The sequence below is a fragment of the Podarcis melisellensis genome, assembly GCF_964234715.1.
Source record: "Podarcis melisellensis genome assembly, chromosome: 12".
NCBI classification, from domain to species: domain Eukaryota; kingdom Metazoa; phylum Chordata; class Lepidosauria; order Squamata; family Lacertidae; genus Podarcis; species Podarcis melisellensis.
In genome coordinates this window covers 38904974-38923202 of record NC_138544.1, presented here as the reverse complement: position 1 = coordinate 38923202, position 18229 = coordinate 38904974, and the positions used below count along the sequence as shown (strand labels likewise).

At 41.3% G+C, this 18229-nt stretch overlaps 1 protein-coding gene across 5 annotated transcripts in view; it reads right to left on the bottom strand.

Annotated features, from left to right (window-relative positions):
• The window catches only part of KIAA1217, a 358771-nt gene that overhangs the window by 327701 nt on the left and 12841 nt on the right, over positions 1-18229 (bottom strand). For 4 of the 5 annotated variants that reach the window (XM_081931416.1, XM_081931433.1, XM_081931431.1 and 1 more), the window contains exon 2: positions 7705-7827. In XM_081931416.1, the coding sequence (XP_081787542.1) occupies positions 7705-7827 (123 nt within the window). Of the gene's footprint in view, positions 1-7704; positions 7828-14673; positions 14838-18229 lie in introns of those variants that run through there. The other variant, XM_081931434.1, reaches the window with a different exon arrangement.

The window sequence follows — 18229 nt, the reverse complement described above, 5'->3', positions numbered from 1 at the left end:
AACCAGTACACCACACTGGCTGCAAGAAAAATAAGGCAGACCACTCCCAGCAAGCAAACACACAAGCTTCAGATTTGCATGGCTAATTAACTTCAGCTTTCACTTTGCACCAGTTTTGGTTATTCCATTTGCAAAGGACAACTCCATGGACTAGCCTTGTACTGAGCCCAATTAAACTGGGATTGTTCTGGGCAACAGCAAGTTAAAAATATTCTACAAATGCATCAAGCAACCAGAAATCATGCCTAATGGTTCTGAAGTCAGACAAACATTCTCAAGTATTTCCTGGAGTCAAATTTTTGAACCAAACGGTTCAGGGAGAGAGTTTACTGAATAAGTAAAGGTGATTTATTACCTTGATTCAATGCCCTTTTAAAATATTAACCTATGTATTTATTTTTAATGTAACAGAATGCTGAAAAGGAAAAAACTTGATTTTGGCGCTGCTTTCATTACCTTGCAATAAACACAGACTTCCCAAATAGGACATAGTCCAGCAAGCACTTCATAAAAAGGTGATGTACATTTCTAATATTGTTTAGACTAATTGAACTGAATGTGGACTCTTTCAAGGGCAGCAATAAATATCCTTCTATATGCTTTTTAAAATCATTTCTACTTACTTGCAGACTATTAACTAAGGGATCTTGATAGTTCAGCAGCCCCTGACTTAGCTGTAATTTCAGTCCCTGACTTAGCTATGTAGTTTACTCCCATGCCTTATTTATCACTGGTCTATAGCTTGCTTTGTTTACATGCCTCACATTAATTTTATTTTCTGCACCGCAGATTTTGTTGTCTGCTTATATATTAATTTTTTGTTACCATCCACTTTTATACTGTGCTATATAGGTACGGGGTGTAAAAAATAGTTTACAAATAATGAAGTTTTTTAAATGAAACAGGAGTCCAATTCAGGGAAGATGTTGTCTTTTCATATTGAAACAAGAGCATAGGAATGGACTACCTTTCCAAATGGTTTTCTGTATCAGCCCCTAAACAGTCATTTCCTCCGACAATGAAGTTTGGTATCAAGAGCCTATTGATATGGAAGCAAAGAAGGATCATCCAAATAATTTCTACATTCTTGTAGGACTCCTTAATTATATGGGTGGGCAAAATAAAATCTGCGACCACCAAAACAACCTCGCAAAGATGTGCAGTATGTACAGAAGGGGGTGGAAACAGACTGACTTGCTCAAACCCTGAAGAGCTTACAGTAGCTGTTCTGGAAAATTGTGAGAATTTGGGTGGAGGTTTTTTTAAAAAAATCCACTAAAACTGCTTCAAGAAGAAGAAAAATGTTTTTCTTCTGCACTCTACGAAACTAAACCACCACCCAGCTATATACAGTAGCAATAAAAGTATTCCAAACATGAACCTTCTAGCAGAGCTAAGAATCCAGATGTTGGACATCCAGATGTTGCTGGCCTACAACACCCACATCCTTGACAACTGGCCATGCTGGCTGATTGATATTTGAATCCAAGAACATCTGGAGGGCCAGTGATTCCCCACCCTGCTGTAATGCTATATAGCACAGCACAGGCATGTCTCAAAAGGGGGGGGTGAGAAAAGGGGGTCCTTCCCCAATACTAAACCATCTTTTCCCAAAATGTTTGAACATGGCTCTGGTTAGGATTCTTCCTTTTAACTGCAGCATAAGGTTTGAAGGAAGCAAAAGCTTACTAAATCAGTTTCATTGGACCATTTAGGCTTATTCACATGTTACCCTGAACCCATGTACAAGCTGTCTCTACCCATGTGCATGTGTCTGTGTGAAAGACTGTACACCGGCTTTGAACAACTACTGGGTGCCCAAATTGTTTGCCCACTGAGCGTTACATGTGAATAACTGTGCAAGTTTACAGCTTAACTATTTGTGTACACAGGTTGTACACTCATTGAATGTCATGTGTGAACATCTCTTTTGTTGATTCAATACTAAGAAGGAATTGGGGGTTTTTTACATGTACCAAAAGGGTGGTATTAAATATTCTAAGAGCTTCCGAATCAATGAAATTGTATTTCAAAGGCATATCAAGCAACTGCTTCCATGAAATTTAATACACCAGCACCGTATGCTACAATTTAATTTTCCTAGACTTCCTAGTTTTTATGTATTTATTTTGTTTCCATCCAGCATCTCTCTCCAAAACCGTTTGTTTGTTTTTTATTTGGCGATGCTTTCATCATGGTACCAGGGAAGGCAAAATCCTGAGCAATACAAGAGATTGTCACTATAACTGTTAGGGATTAGGAAAATTAAATCTGACAGTCTCAAAACAGTTTTCTTTGTTTAATATCTTAGAACTTTGCTCCTGTGTCCAGGATGACAACTTGAGTTAGCACAGATGAAGGAAGAGGTCTCTTTCCCCCATCCCAAAATAGATTTATTTAAACTTCTTTAAACTGCCAGAGGCTGGGAATAGGAGGATAGAAAGCAATAAAGCAATCATTGACTGCCTCAAAGTGTCTAGAAGTTTGTTAGCTGATGGAGGACTGTTTGCCACAGAGTGACGGCTGCTAACTGATTGATGAAAAACTACAACCACAGGAAGAAATGGGCACCACCCAGGTATAAAGGAAGATATTTTTTCTCCTGTCCCTAAAAACAACAAGAAGGGGAGGGGAGGAATTAACCTTTTCATTTGGGTTGACAGATGGCTTCTCAAATAATATATATCTCAATTTAGTACCTTTTTTATTCATAGATATAATTTTTAACCTGCCTTTCATCAAGGAAATCCCAAGGCAATCTACACATGTAGATTAAAAGAAACAAACAAATACAATGGTATCTTGCTTCTCAAACAGCTTGGCTCCCAAACAAATTGGCCCCCAAACACCACAAACCCAGAAGTAAGTGGTTTGCGAACATTTTTTGGAAGCTGAACGTCCGTTTCAGCTGTCAACATTGTTTGCGGAGCCAATCAGCCAATCAGAAGCCACGCCCTGGTTTGTGACTGTTTTGGAAGTCGAATGGACTTCCAGAATGGATTGTGTTTGGGAACCAAGGTACCACTGTAAAAACATTAGTATATCAAGTGAAGAGTCAGAGCCCGGGCGCCAATAGGACATCAACACAGAATCCAGGAAACAGTCCCCAAAGCCTCCACAGCAGATGAACTGGGACTGCCACAAATAATCCCCCATACTTGGAACAAACAGGCTGAACTAAAAAAAACTTGAACACCTCTCACAAGCTGTGGGGGAAGGAAGTGATCCTGTGACCCAAGCATAACAAGGGGGGAATGGTACCGGACAGTGGAGCACAACAATGGAGCACAGATGGAAGACCTGATGAAGGCAACTGCAGCGACTAGTACAAACATAAGAACTGAGATGAAAGAGGAAGCCTAGAAAGGAAGCAAACGATGCCAAGAATTTCCCCATTGATACCCATACAGGGCTACCCGGAATTTCACACAAAAGATAAGACAAATAAACGAAACATCATTTCTCCAGAATAATCAGAGATTATTATAAACACATCCAATTCATTCCAAGAGGGATGTGGAGAAACCAATTCCAAATTATTGGACTCACCACTTCGCTTATGAGGTACCAGGTTGATACTTTTATCAGACAGCACTGCATCAAAGATCAAGGAACCAGAGATTTAACCTTCACTTTGAAAGATTATTGATGGAAATAATGTGGTATTCTCCAGGTGTTTTGGACTATGACTTTTGTCAGCCCTTGCCACCATGGCCAGTATCCATCAGCAATAGAATTTTTCTGGAACATTCTATATGGCTTGTTTGCACACTCAACCAGCATTGCTTCAGCAAGTTTGTGATCAAAGAAGAAGCAAGATGGAATACAGCAAGAATTTCACCCCTGTGTGCTAGAGCCTATTTAAGGAACGTTTAGCCGCTGTACTTCATTCACTATGAATTCTTTGTATACCCAAGTGTCAATTTCAATGAAGTTACTGTTTCAATGAAATGGGGAGGTAGAGGGCAATGAGGAGGAAACCCAAATAGCATAGTGTTCACATTGTTTTGATGGACTAGCTGTTTTCATTTCTCATTTTCAGAGGAAAACTGCACACAGATGCACCCACTATTCAGCATTTTTGTTAGATTTCCTCTTGTCACTGATTCTGTCTATAATGCTAAAACAGAATTAAGGGTTTATGTTTAGTTTATGGACCCATACACTCCCCTCTCTCCTTCCAGTCTGGCAGTCAAGATGACCGGAATTGGCCACTTCCATTCTCAGCTATGTTTGAATTGGGAAGTAAGGCTGGTGTTAACCATAGTTTATTTTAACAAGTCAAGATTCTGGACTACGATTTGATGTCAGCCTGTTTCAATAAGCCACACTTTGTCAAGGTTCAGTAATATCAAGAAACCATGAATAGTTGGGGGGGACCCAAATGCTTTCAATCTTCTCCATGTGGCTGCACCAGAGGAGGAGAAGGGAGCACACAAGCTTGATCTCTGTAGATGTAAAACTAAACTATGGTTTACCATTATATGGTCTTTGCTGTCTGCCTAGAGTAGCCTAAGTAACAGCTTTTTTAATCTTGTAGAAAGATGCTTCAACTATCATTCAGTAACCTGAATGAGTTGGTCAGTAAAGATATGCTTGACAGTATGGTTCCAAGAGCAAAATTTAGGCAGAAATGTCAAGAACACAGAACTGCTGAGACAAAAAAGCAAAATAGGTAGTGTCAGATGGCAGGGGTGGTTGCTCTTGTACAGGTTTTATTTGGTGCAAAAAACTATTTACAGTGCAGAACCCCAAAGTTCATGTCTGCCTCAATCGCTAGCAGAATCCGGGAGTGGCTTTTTCCGGTTTTGTCCCCAACATAAGAACTTTGTCACCCCCAGCCTTTTTCTTCCTTCTTTGCGCTTTAACTCTCTGCGCAAGGTGGGCAACAGAAGAGGCGTGCTTCCCTCCTGGCCAGCTTGACCAGGAGTGGTGCTGGGGCTCCCGGAAGCACCCCCTGATCCCTCTCCCTCTTCCTCACTGGAGGTGAGGCTTTCCCCACCGCAGGAAGAGGAACTGCTTTGCAAGAACTTTTGGAGGATCCCTGGATCCTAAAGGCCCCTCTACCTCCCTTCCCTGTTCCGATGGCAGTTCCCTGACATCCAGCATGATGCAAAACAAGAGATCCTAAAATTCCTTGAAAGTTACAAGAGCACTGTGGTGGTATATCATCACCACTCTCTTGTCTCTTGGAAGCAGTTAAAGAATAGAGGACAATGCTTTTCCTCCTCATTTGTCCATTACTCTAGGGCCCATAATTATTTAGGCACAAAATAAAGGTAAAGGTAAAGGTACCCCTGACCATTAGGTCCAGTCGTGACCGACTCTGGGATTGTGCGCTCATCTCACTCTATAGGCCGAGGGACCCAGCATTTGTCCACAGACAGCTTCCGGGTCATGTGGCCAGCATGACTAAGCCGCTTCTGGCGAACCAGAGCAGCGCACGGAAACGCCGTTTACCTTCCCGCTGGAGCGCTACCTATTTATCTACTTGCACTTTGATGTGCTTTTGAACTGCTAGGTTGGCAGGAGGCACAAGATACTGGATCCATTTATCTGGGCATGTAGTTGCATGATGAACATTGCAGATGGCTAGAGGAGGGGGCTAAGTATGCGCATCCCACACACAGCACCATTCAGCCTGACCTGCAATCTTAAGATGGCAAAATGCAGCTCAGTATATGTCATGGCAAGCTTAAGTCTCTTCCTCGCTTTCCTTCAGATAAAGGACGTGCACGAAGACAGAATATTTCATTCTACAACAATCACGACAACTGGCTACTAGTTAGGAGCCAGTTCTAATTTGAATCTGTTTACTAACCAAATATCTAAAAATTGCTCACTTCTTCTTCTCTTTGTTACAGAAACTGTCCACCTACGCCTACATTTCATTTCCTGTTCTTTAGTAAATTACCAGCTGATCCCAGAACAGCTAAAACATTCAGATTCCAGATCATGTGAAACCTACGTAATTAGGCTTTTCTTTCCTTGCATCTTAGGGAAGCTACCTTACACTAAGTCAGACCGCTGGTTCACGTAGCTCAGGAATAATTGGCAGTGGCCCTCTAAGGTTTCAAAAAGGAGGATTTTTTTCCAGCCTTAACTGGAGATTCCAGGGATTGAATTTAGGACCATCTGCATGCAAATTCTAAGTTCTACCACTGAGCTGTGGAACTTCCCCTGGCACAACACACAGAGGCTGAGGGGCAGAAAGCTATGCAATGGCAGGGGCAGGGGCAGAAGCACGGCCCTGCCAGCTCTCCAATGCATGAAGCCCATTCACGTGGACAACACATGAAGGGTTATTATTATATGCTTCCTTTTCCCCTAACAGGGACTCAAGGCACCTTACAGATAAAAGAACAGCTAAAAACAAAGGGGTGGAAACAAAGAATTAAAAAAAAAATTAATATGGAAGGCACTTTAAATATATATAAAGATTCATTTAAAACATACAGATGTTTAGAATAAAAATAGCTCGGCACCAGCTTTTTGTCAAAAGCTTTTGAGTCCCAAGTATATAACCAACATACATGTTTACTGGCAGTCTCAAGCAATTCTGAAAACATTATTATAGAGGACTTCCTCTTTGCAGAGTAATGTCAATTCGTTCTCAAAAATGCTTGCTCTTCTCATGTTTAACAATTCTAAAATTGAAGCAATACTTTCTACCAATTTACCAAAGACTGTTCAGGCCAACAGGCTTGTAATTTCCTACATTGTTCCAATTTTTTTTTCCGTCGGCATTACAGTGCTTACCTTCCAATTGTCTGGTATGGAGGGCTATTTTAGTCAGAAGCTTTAAAAAGTAAAATTCCTTTTTTCTACTTAGTTTCTCAAAAGACTCTGTTTGAGACTCACTCTGACAGTGAAGAAAACATGGCACAGTATCCTTGGCCTGCACTGATCTTAAGCCAGGGAAGGCCTAGCTGCTCACATCCAATCTAAGACGTCAGTTTTGCATTGTCACAATTGACCAGTCTGCACCTTTCGGAAGCTCAGTCTTTTCGGGACACATCTTGCGCTTCTGATTTAGCACTACATCACCAAACAGCAAGTACAAAAGATGCAACACAGCATCAGCAGAGACCTTATAGTCCTGTCAAGACTCCAACAAAATGATACCAATGCAACTGGAACTCCTACCTGCCTGAAGAGATAAAAGGTAAATGGTAAAGGACCCCTGACAGTTAAGTCCGGTCGCAGACGACTCTGGGGTTGCAGCACTCATCTCGCTTCACAGGCCGAGGGAGCCGGCGTTTGTCTGCAGACAGTTTTTCCGGGTCATGTGGCTAGCATGACTAAGCCACTTCTGGCGCAATGGAACACCAAAATCAGGACAGCACACGGAAACGCCATTTACCTTCCCACCAGAGTGGTACCTATTTATCTACTTGCACTTTTTGGGCGTGCTTTCAAACTGCTAGGTTGGCAGGAGCTGGGACCAAGCAACGGGAGCTCACCCCGCCGCAGGGATTCGAACCACCGACCTTCTGATCGGCAAGCCCAAGAGGCTCAGTGGTTTAGACCACAGCGCCACCCACATCTCACCTAAAGAGGTAGAAAGCCCCAAACACTTTGTATTCATTGTGTCTATTCCAGCCAAGATCCACTTTTCCATAACAGTCCAAATGAAGATCACTAGCCTTCCAAAAGATTTGGTTAATTTTATTTTTCATACACATGGCACATGTTCACACTTACCTAACTTCCCATAAGGGAACTCTGCACTCCACCCAGGTTGCCTGGTAACTCTGACATCAAGACATGATGCATGATGGGGCATTGCAAGAGAGTAGCATCGTGCTAGCTGTGATTTTGGGAGACCTAAAACAGGGGAAAGTGAGATTGCAGTCAATGTGTATAATGGTTCTTTTGTAATAGGTCATTCCAATTACAGTTGTCAGATTGTTCCATTTCAAAAATTATGCAAGTGACCTATAAGAAAGCCAAGTTCTTGCATTACATACAAAACAAGGGGCACATGTTTTCTCACTTGCATGGGGGGTGGGCTGTAAAATCAAAATACCACTCAATTTAAACCACCAGAATCACCTCGAAATTAAAAAGTAGACATAGAACCAAAAAAACAAAAAAATCACTTGAAACTATAGTTAGAAACTATTCAGGTTTCTTGCCAAAGCATCAATTAAAATCACAGTATTCCACCACTTAGGGTACTGTAGGAGAAAAATATGGTGTAATTACTGAGAGCATCAGCAGAATTAGGATATTATTTCACATCCAAATTTCCAGATCCTATTCTTCTTAATACACTTCTTAGCTAGTTTAGCTTTCAATTCAACAACAGGAAATAGGTGCTGCAAACACATGGAGGTGATAATCGGTTATTATATTTCAGCGAGCTTTCTTGTTATAGCATTGGATTACATGGAAAAACCTGTCTCATTAAACTGTCAAGATGTAGTTACTGACTAGAGCTAGAAACTGAAATAATACTTCTTCTATAGAGACACAGATGAATAAAGCATGGTTTGTAAGGATCATCAACAAGCTTCAAAGTAAATGTGATGGTTATATGTTCACATTTAAAATAATATATATGGAAGTATTTATTACCCTCTGGAACAGAACAAACCAAGATAGTAAAATTCAACAACATCTCTCTACACAACAAACAATAAATTTTGAACACACACAAGAAGCATTCTGTGAATGTGCGTATTGACAAAGCTGAATGATCAAGCTGGTCTCCTGGTCATTCACAGCCTCACTCAAGAGAAAAAAGTGAAAGTACGAAGTCAACATTTTAGGGATTGTTTACAGAAGAATGGGAAATCTGAGGCCCTCCAGATGTTGTTGAACTCCAAATCCCATCAGCTCAAGCCAGCATTGGTCAAGGGTCAGGGAAGATGGGAACTGTTGTCTAACAATATCTGGAGAATAGGTTCCTCACCTCTTGCCTAAACTGTACTTCTCCACTTGAAAAATTATAGGTTATAATTATAGAGCACCTTACACTATAAGTATTTTGAGGCAGATGCCAATCAATATTAGAGGGCATCTCTTAATATATTGACTTCCAGTATTTTTACCACTGTGTCCTCTCCATATCATGGAGCCACTGAAGTTAGTCAATCACAGACCATTTTATTTGGGGGGGGGGGGGACAGAAAACAAGACCAATACAGATCACATATAAAAATATCGCATATGCAAAAATATCTAAACTAGATGGTAACCCCTGGATATGTTTGTTTAAAGAATAAAAGCTCTAGCACTTTTTAAACAATATTGTTTATGATTTTAAAACACGGAAGAGACATCATTGTGGCAGAAGCATCACATCCTTTTAGAGTTCATTTGGATTCAGTGAAGCCACTGAGGAGAAGAAAAATAAGGCGGCTGCGTTTGCACATAAGAAGGTAAGCCAAGAACCTTGGCTTAGTAAACCATACCAAGTAAGAGCTGCATGCTCATGCATGCAGTCTAACTGCTTATGCTTCATCCCACCACCTTGACACAAGCAGGTAAACCACACAGGAAGGGGACTCATGGCATTTAACAAGCTAATACTCACACACCAACGATAAACCTTGTTTCAAGGCTGCTTGTGATCCTAGCTTGTTATAAAGAAAAAAACAGACAAACAAACGATAACCTCTGGTCTAGATGCATCACCAAGCTACTGGCTGCCTGGGTTTGTTTATCCACTCGCATAAAGGAGAAAGCAGGTCGAGCTATGTGAATGGTGTGCTTTATGAACCCAGGGTTCTTGGCTTATCATTACCTGCTAATGCAACCATAAAGTGATATTAACCAAATGTGATTTTGGAAACTTACAGATGCTTGCAGGGAGTAGAAAGGAATGGAGAGAAAAGTGCCCGAGTCAAAGGGGAACTGAAGATTAAAAGATAAATTGATCTGAGGCTCTATAGGCAGCGTTACATGATGGATAATGGGCAAAGGGCCATGTTTAAAAGTGCTTGACATAAAGTTAACATAAAAAGGAAGTCGTACTACATTCCCCATGTCAGCAGCATTCCTTTCCAGTAGTTAGCACATTAAAACTGAAAAAGATTATCCGTAGTCCTTGTGAAATGCACATTCCTTACAGGTGGACATTTATATCAGTTTCCTCCCCAAGGTGAAAGGTTATCTGTGGTCATATTAGCAAACAGCTGCTTATGATCTGAGTTGTATACTACTCTTGGAAAGGCAAAAATCTCCTGATGCATGCTAAATGAAACCATGTGCCCTTGATGTTCTGCTTCCAGTATGTCAAAAGTTCAAAGAATGAATATACTTAGCTTTTACACACACACACACACACACACACACACAGAGAGAGAGAGGGGGGGGCAACTAGTGCAGCCCATCGGTATCACTGATTAATCTGGCAAAGTGAAAACACAACATTTGAGATTCTGCTAGAACACTAACCCGGCACATTTCTATTCCTAATACTCCTCATTTTAGATACAAGGTTTGCGCAAGAACAATGAACTTGGTTTGAACTTTAAAGCAGGATATTATGCATTTAATTAAGCGTATCCAACTTTTAAGATGGATACATTGGGATTTATGAAGACCGTTAATCTCAAAATGCAGAAGATGAGAAATGGCAAAGCAATATTTTGCAGCCTCCAAGGAATTCTCAGTTACCCGGACATAGATAACGTACAACGCAGAGGAAATTCTCTGAGTTGCAGAGTCTCTTCAGATTTTCTCAGCCATTGAAGCCTCCTCTCTTGCTGCTCCTTTGCAATGTCTAAAACAGCTCTCAGAATTTTCCATGTCTCTTTGAGATAAGAGCTCCAAGAATACATATATGAGCTGGCTTTTACCAAGTCACACCATTGGTCTACCTACTGGGAGCAGGGTCTACAATGACTGCATTCACATGTAATAACTTATCAGCCCACGTCTTTCCTCCCATTGCAGGAGTAGCTAAACGAACTAGGAAGGAACTAGATCAGATTATGCTATGTCTGCATTCAGTCATGTTTAAGAGATCAGGAGCAAGACTGCAGGATTGCACCTGGTTAAGGTTACATCCACACAACACATTTAGGGCACTCTTATAACACCTTAACAGTCATGACTCTACACACACACATACACACAAAGAATTCTGTCAAATCTAGCTTGTTAAGGATGCTGAGAGTAGATCCTCAGAAAGCTACAATTCCAAACACCCTTAAACTACAGTTCCCATGAGTCTTTGCCTTGGCAGTCATAATGGATTTATCTATGGTGCAGGTGTAGCTAAGGACATGCCCCTCCATTGCATACTGGTTCTGTAATAGCTATTCCCTTTCATTACAGTGGTACCTCGGGATGCAAACAGGATCTGTTCCGGAGCCCTGTTCTCATCCTGAACGCAACATAAGTCACGACGGCGCATCTACGCGGGTCGCATTTTGCCGCTTTCACGCATGCACATAATGTAATTTTGAGCGTCTGTGCATGCGTGAGTGGCAAAACCCGGAAGTAACGCGCTCCATTACTTCCGGGTTGCCGCAGACCGCAACTCGGAAGCGCTCAACCCGAAGCACATTCAACTCGAGGTATGACTGTATTTTAAATGCTACCTCCCTTGCATTCCTCAATGTATCCCTTCAATAATCATCATCATAGTCAAGAGGAGGAGGGTTTTAAAAGCCCACAACTCATCTTCATCAAGTAATTAATTTTTTATCTTTCCTGCTTGTTTATAGAAATTAAGTTGCTGCAAAAGTTTTAAAACAACCTTATGATCTACTTTTCCATTCTGATGAGATATGCATCAAATATTTCATTCAGGATTATTCCTACTTAATATAGAAGTTATCAAAACCAATGAGGGAGAAAAAGATAAAATGCAGCTGTGCTTTAATATTTTACAGCATCACACTTGTACATCTGATATACGCTCAATCAAGCTTAACCTTATTTAATGCCCTTGACAAATATCCCCTCAGAATTTTTAAGTACATCAGGCAAACACATAAAATATTGACGGAAAAACTTCCCACCACCAACCCAAAGGGGGCAGGGAGAGATTGATTGATGGATTGATTGAGATTTGGTCCAAAAATGTTGCCAGCAATGTTTTTATAGGCTTTATTTGTGCTCGTAGACAGCGGCAGAACTCACCCCAGTAATCTTTAAAATTGCTTTGCATGTGGAAAAGAGCACTGATCCTACAGCATTGGGCAATAAACACAAGCAGGAAAGCTACATGTTTACTAATAAAAGCCAAACTTTGCATCTTGAGTAGAATGTCATGATAAATATACACAAAGGAGTGTTTTTATCATGGGCTAGGAGTTGGGCTACGAGTGGGTTAGGCTGGGTTAGGAGTTACACCCAGCTATCATCATTAACCACATTTATATCCAACGCTTCCCTCTCTACAGGGCCCCCGGTGGCATTCATGGTTCTGCTTTGTAGATGGAGTGATAGGGACTAGCCAAGGTCAACCAGTTTCATTAATGCTGCAGATTTTAGTCTGGGCTCCACTGGCTGTAATCTAACACTCTTAAGAACTACAGTACTCTGATTCTCCTCTGCCTGAGCTCTAGGGAAAGGGAATGGTTTGTTGGTTTGTTTGACATCTTCCACACACATATCCAAAGGTGATGTACAAATTGCTATTTAGAAAGCAGCTAAGACAGCATAGTGCTGACACTAGAGTCTTGGGGGTGTAATAGGAGGAAGATTTGGGGCAGTGCAATAAAAGTCATTAGGAATTCCTTAATCAACTCCACTGGATGCAGGAGTGGGGAACTTGCGGCCCTTCAGAGGTGGCTGGACCAGAACTCCCTTAATCCCTGGCCATTGGGCATGTTGGCTGAGGATGATGGGAGTTGTAGTTCAGCAACATCTGGAGGGCCACAGGTCCCTCCCCCACAGTAGACCCAACCTTATCGTCAAGGCTTCAGTCCCATCCATACTTACCTGGGAGTAGGTCTAATTTGAACTCCCTGGGCCTTGCTTTTGAATAGACATGTGCTCCAAGTAACTTCTAGGTGACCACTGAAACCAGCACATACAAGTGCAAGAACTATGAAGTAGCAGCAACATCCCAAATGCTACCTTTAGGGTGCATTTCTACATCTCTTACTAAACATCAGGAAGAACCTTCTGGCAGAAAGAGCTTTTTGACAATGGAACAGAGCTGGTGGGCTCTCCTTCCCTGGAAGTTTTTAAGCAGAGGTTGGATGGCCATCTGCCATGTATGATCTAGTTGGGATTCCTGAATTGCAGGGGGTTGGACTAGATGACACTAGGGGTCCCTTACACATCTATGATTCTATTATTCCATCTCAGGAAGAACAGGTGTTTTTTGTAATAATAATACTAATAAAACTAAAAGTGACAAAACGCTTGAGGTTTTGTCCTGGAAGGCACCTAGAAGGCAGCAACAACAGACAAAGCAACTGGAAAAGGCTAAGACATAACCATGAGGCTGATTTGCCCCAAACCCATTGTTAGGATGTATACTAGCACCAATATGTATGGGGGTTTGTATTTTGCAGCAAAAGGTGACATTTCAGAAAGCATTCAGTAAAATGTTAGCTAAAAAACAGTGCTCAGATCAGTTTTTGCCAAAGAATCAGGTCGCCTTCCCTGCTTTTGGCAAAGGATTTGCCAAGGAACCCATTTTCTGGGTTCCTCATGTTGCTGCAGACTGCAGCAGCTACTTATAAGAGGCAATCAGAAGGCACTTTCCTGTAAGATGCAAAGGGCAATCCCCACCCACATCTCCTGGCAAGGGCTTTGCCGAAAAGAAGAATTCTCAATATTGCAGCAAAAGGTGCAAAATTGCTCAGCAGTTTCCTTTCACCACTCACAGTGCAATCCTAACCATGTCTACTCAGAAGTCAGTCCTACTGTATTCAAATGGGGGTTTACTCCCAGGTAAGTGAGGTTAGGATTCCAACCTTAGCCAATTTCTCTTGCTACAAAAGCCCAGTTAAGATGTATAATCTGTTCTCTTAAGAGCTGAAGGATATCACAGAGCTAGTTTTAAGCATTACTATAAATAAAGCTTAGCTGAATCATGTGAAAAATAAATAAATCCATGTTTGCTCTTTCTGTAAGCCAGCCTAGAAATTCTGAATCGAAGGGTGATATAAAAACTTTATAAAAGTTCAACTGAGACCTATCTTCATATTCCTTCCCTTTCATATGCAACTTAGCCCTCTTGCCAGACACTCCCAGAAGACAGGGAGGAAACAGGATTGGCATGCAACTGACCACCTATTATTACATGAATTATTGTCAGATATGTCACGCTGCTCAGGGAATTGGCTTGCCATGGATTTAACACAATTGCCTTTAAAAACCATACACTTTTCATTAGCTATTAAGTTTTATTTATTTTCAGTTTAAACAGAAACAAAGCAAATTGTAACGGACCCTGGTGGTCGAGGGTAAAAACCAAGCAGAAGAACTATGAGTAACTTACTGAATACTTATAGAAACTTTACCTAACTTTGTTAAATCATAATAGCAAGATTGGGTACAGAGCTTCTCTACCTCACTCCTAGGCTTAGTTATTAGCCTCAGCAGGTCTGTAGCATCTTGTGGCGTGAAGTAACACTATGTGAATTAATACCAAGCACATCGTAAGCTCCAAACTCTAATATAGTATGATTTTTGGCCCTTAGAGTTTCACCTGCTTAAGCACCACAGAGTTTTGAAAATGACTCAAACAACTCTTACCTCCTCTGACAGCAGCCTCACACTCTTTACCTTGGCAGCTCACACTGTCCTGTGACTCTCAACACACACTTCTGGGGGGATCTCTCTGCTTTCTGCATCTCCAAAGAAATCTGCCAGACTCCAACCATGGAAGAGGACGCCAAGAGGACGTTAAGAAACAAGCATGCATTTGCAAAATTAAGCCTCTGTAGAAAAAAACAAACACAGAACTATATACATAGATTGCCATATATGGCTGTGACCTTTGCTCAGTGAAAAATACCACAACTGAGTACAGAGTATTTGAAACAGTGCTATTTGTCAATATCCCTTACATAGGGTAACAGTGACAACATTCAGAAGCCACGCTAGACCTTGGGCTTGTACGACCCCTCTCCTTCTCCAGTGTGATCCTAAACAGAGGGTTCCACTTTCAACTGACCACAGTTTAGCATGACATCCAAGAGCAAACATCTGGTTAATGTTAACTACGATTTGTTTAAACAAGACAGATTTATAACCAAGGGTTTGAAGTTGACTTGATTAAAACCAACCATAGTTCACATTGTCGGATTCAGACGATACAAGTTTAGTTAAGTAAAAAAAATGAAATTTCTGTCCAAAGACACCACAAGCTGTAACCAAAGGGTGGTTGTTGGCTTATTAAAATAGCTTGTTAGGGGAAACAAAGCACAAGCCAGGATTCAGACATAACGCTACGCAAAAACCATGCCTTAGCTCACAGCAACGCAGTAGCACGAGAAGCAGGGTAGCACCTTAAATTTTAGCCCTGTGCAGAAGCTCTATGTGTTGTTAAGATCAACTGCGCTTTACAGTGACTTGTGAACTAGTCCAGTGTCATTAAGGACAAAGCTATCTATGGCGACTAGCCATGACGGCTATGTCCTCCTGCCACTGCTGGAAGCCATATGCCTCTGTGTACCAGTTGTTGGAATCAAGTGAAGAGTGTGCTGCTGCATTTAGGCCCAGCTTGCAGTGTTCCCATAAGCATCTGGTTGGTCACTATGAGAAGAGGGTGGTGTACTAGATTAAACCCTGGTCCAATCCAGTAGGGCTCTTCTTATGTTCTTATCGACAAATCCCACCCACCCTGGATTGTAGTCCAATAATGCTGGGAACCCAAGGTCAGGGGAAAGTGGTTTTTAGCATGATACGTGAAGCAGGCCAGTGAAAGCATTGCAGGCCCTTCACCATACCCATGTCTTCCCTAATTTTCTCACCCTGACTTTTAAGTGTCACCAGAAATCCCCAGGTAATTAGCAAATGTGAGACTTACAATGCAACACAGATCCCTTTTGACCTTTCCCATTCACAACAATCCTACTAAATTTTGTCTGCTTAAGGACATTACTCATCTCAACTTCTTTTAAAAACCTAAAAGTGATTCAAACAAATGTTCTTCAGTGACACACAAATGTCTATTTTTGACTCCATTTTGATCAATCATCGTAGCTGGGAACTTAAGTGCAGTTTTAAAGATGTAGGGCTATTTAATCATAGACCTGCAGAGTTGTAAGGAATCTAGTCCAATACCCTGCAATGCAGGAATCACAGCTTATGGTTGGTTGGGTGCCAAGAGGCACTAGTGGAAGAAGTTCTGGCAGTAAACTGCAGCACAAGAGCAAGAAGAAATTTCTATGTGACATTGTGCAAGAAAGTGGGTTGTATCCAACTAAGTTCTGGTCAAAGTAGACACATTAAAACGAATGGATCTAAGTTAACCAAGTGAAGTAGGTTAGGCTGAGAGGCAGTGATTGGCCCAAGATCACCCAGTGAGCTTCCTGGCTAAGTGAGGATTTGAAACCTGGTTTCTTAGGTCCTAGTCTGACATTCTAACCACAACACCAAACTGACTCGTGTAAGAACTAAGCACACTTTCAACTCAGTTCTGTGTTAATAAATATTGTGTGCCAAGAAGGAAGAAAACAAAAGTTTAGGTGTTAAAATTTATGTGCAGCAAGCTATCACATAAAGTACAAGGGCAGTTTAATTGCCTTCATTGAGATTAGCTGCTGCTGTACTATGCAATAGCTATTTCTCAAAAGGTAATAATACAACAAAGTTGAAAAGCATTTTTCTCTCCTAAGGATTTGCCAAGTAAAAAGCAGTTTGTCTGGAAAGATCAAACGCATGCTGCACATTGAAAGCACTACCTTCCAGACAGCTATATCACAACTTCTGGTAGTTGGGCCTCCTAAATAGTTTTTCTCTAATTGGCAAGTGAAGTGAAGCAAACCAAGGGAAAAGTCAGAGTGATTGCATCACAACAGAAGCATAAATGCAAGAACTGCAAAGTAGTTTATGCTGTTGTATCCATGAGCCTTTAAAAAGTAAGGTCTATGGCTTTTTGTACCTTCTATTTCAGTCCAATAACTCAAGTGTTTCTTCAGGCAAGTGTTCTACTTTGTGCAGGATGCTGTCAAAAGCTTTTACGCCATTCAAGTAGCTACTGAATTCACTCTCTGATACATCTTACAATGCACGTAGAAGCTTCTTACATCTAGACGCTCTATACCATAACAGTATTTCCTAAAGCAATTAATAAATGCCCCGGTATTAATAAAGACCCATTCTTACCATCCTTCACTTTAGTCCTAAATTATGCAACAGCCCTGCCATTTGCACAGTACAACTCCAAAGAGTTTTATTTGTAGTCACTCAACTTGCTTCAATACAGAGTTTCTACTATTTCCAGAACTAGCTATTAACTAAAGATACCCAAGATGGGTTATTTGCTCTGAACAAGAAGCATGCTCCTTCTTCCCATGGAGCCCCAAAGTTTATGAGAACTGCTTGAGCATGTCAAGTGACACGTTTCAGCTTTGTCAGAATGAGAGAGGGGAGTTATTTAGGTACAAGGAGAAGAGGCTCATTAATAGGGGTTGTCAACACAGCGTCCTCCAGATGTTATTTAACTTATTAGTCACAACCAGTATAGCCAATGATCAGGGATGATGGGGGCTGTAGTTTAACAAACATCTGGATTAGACTATTACCCAAGGCTTTTGATACATTTCAGGCTCTAAACCCCCATCCATTAGATGGAGGTAAATTACTCTGCTACCTAGAGATCTAATGTCATTAAGACAGATGAGAGAAGAGGCAAGTTACGTCACATTGGGCTGTTGAAGACACAGCACTACTCTCCTTTTAACTTTGGTAAAAGAATCCAGGGATGGCTTGCCACTGTTTCCCCTCTACTTGCAAAACTGTTCCTCTCTCAGAGGGAAAGTCCATCTATTTGCCATCCTCTCTCGAATAGCAAATGACAAATGACAAACCTAGACAGCATCTTAAAACGTAGAGACCTCGCCTTGCCAACAAAGGTCAGTATAGTAAAAGCTATGGTTTTCCCAGTAGTGATGTATAGAAGTGAAAGCTGGACCGTAAAGAAGGCTGATCGCCGAAGAATTGATGCTTTTGAATTATGGTGCTGGAGGAGACTCTTGAGAGTCCCATGGACTGCAAGAAGATGAAACATCTCCATTCTTAAGGAATTCAGCCCTGAGTGCTCACTGGAAGGACAGATCATGAAGCTGAGGCTCCAATACTTTGG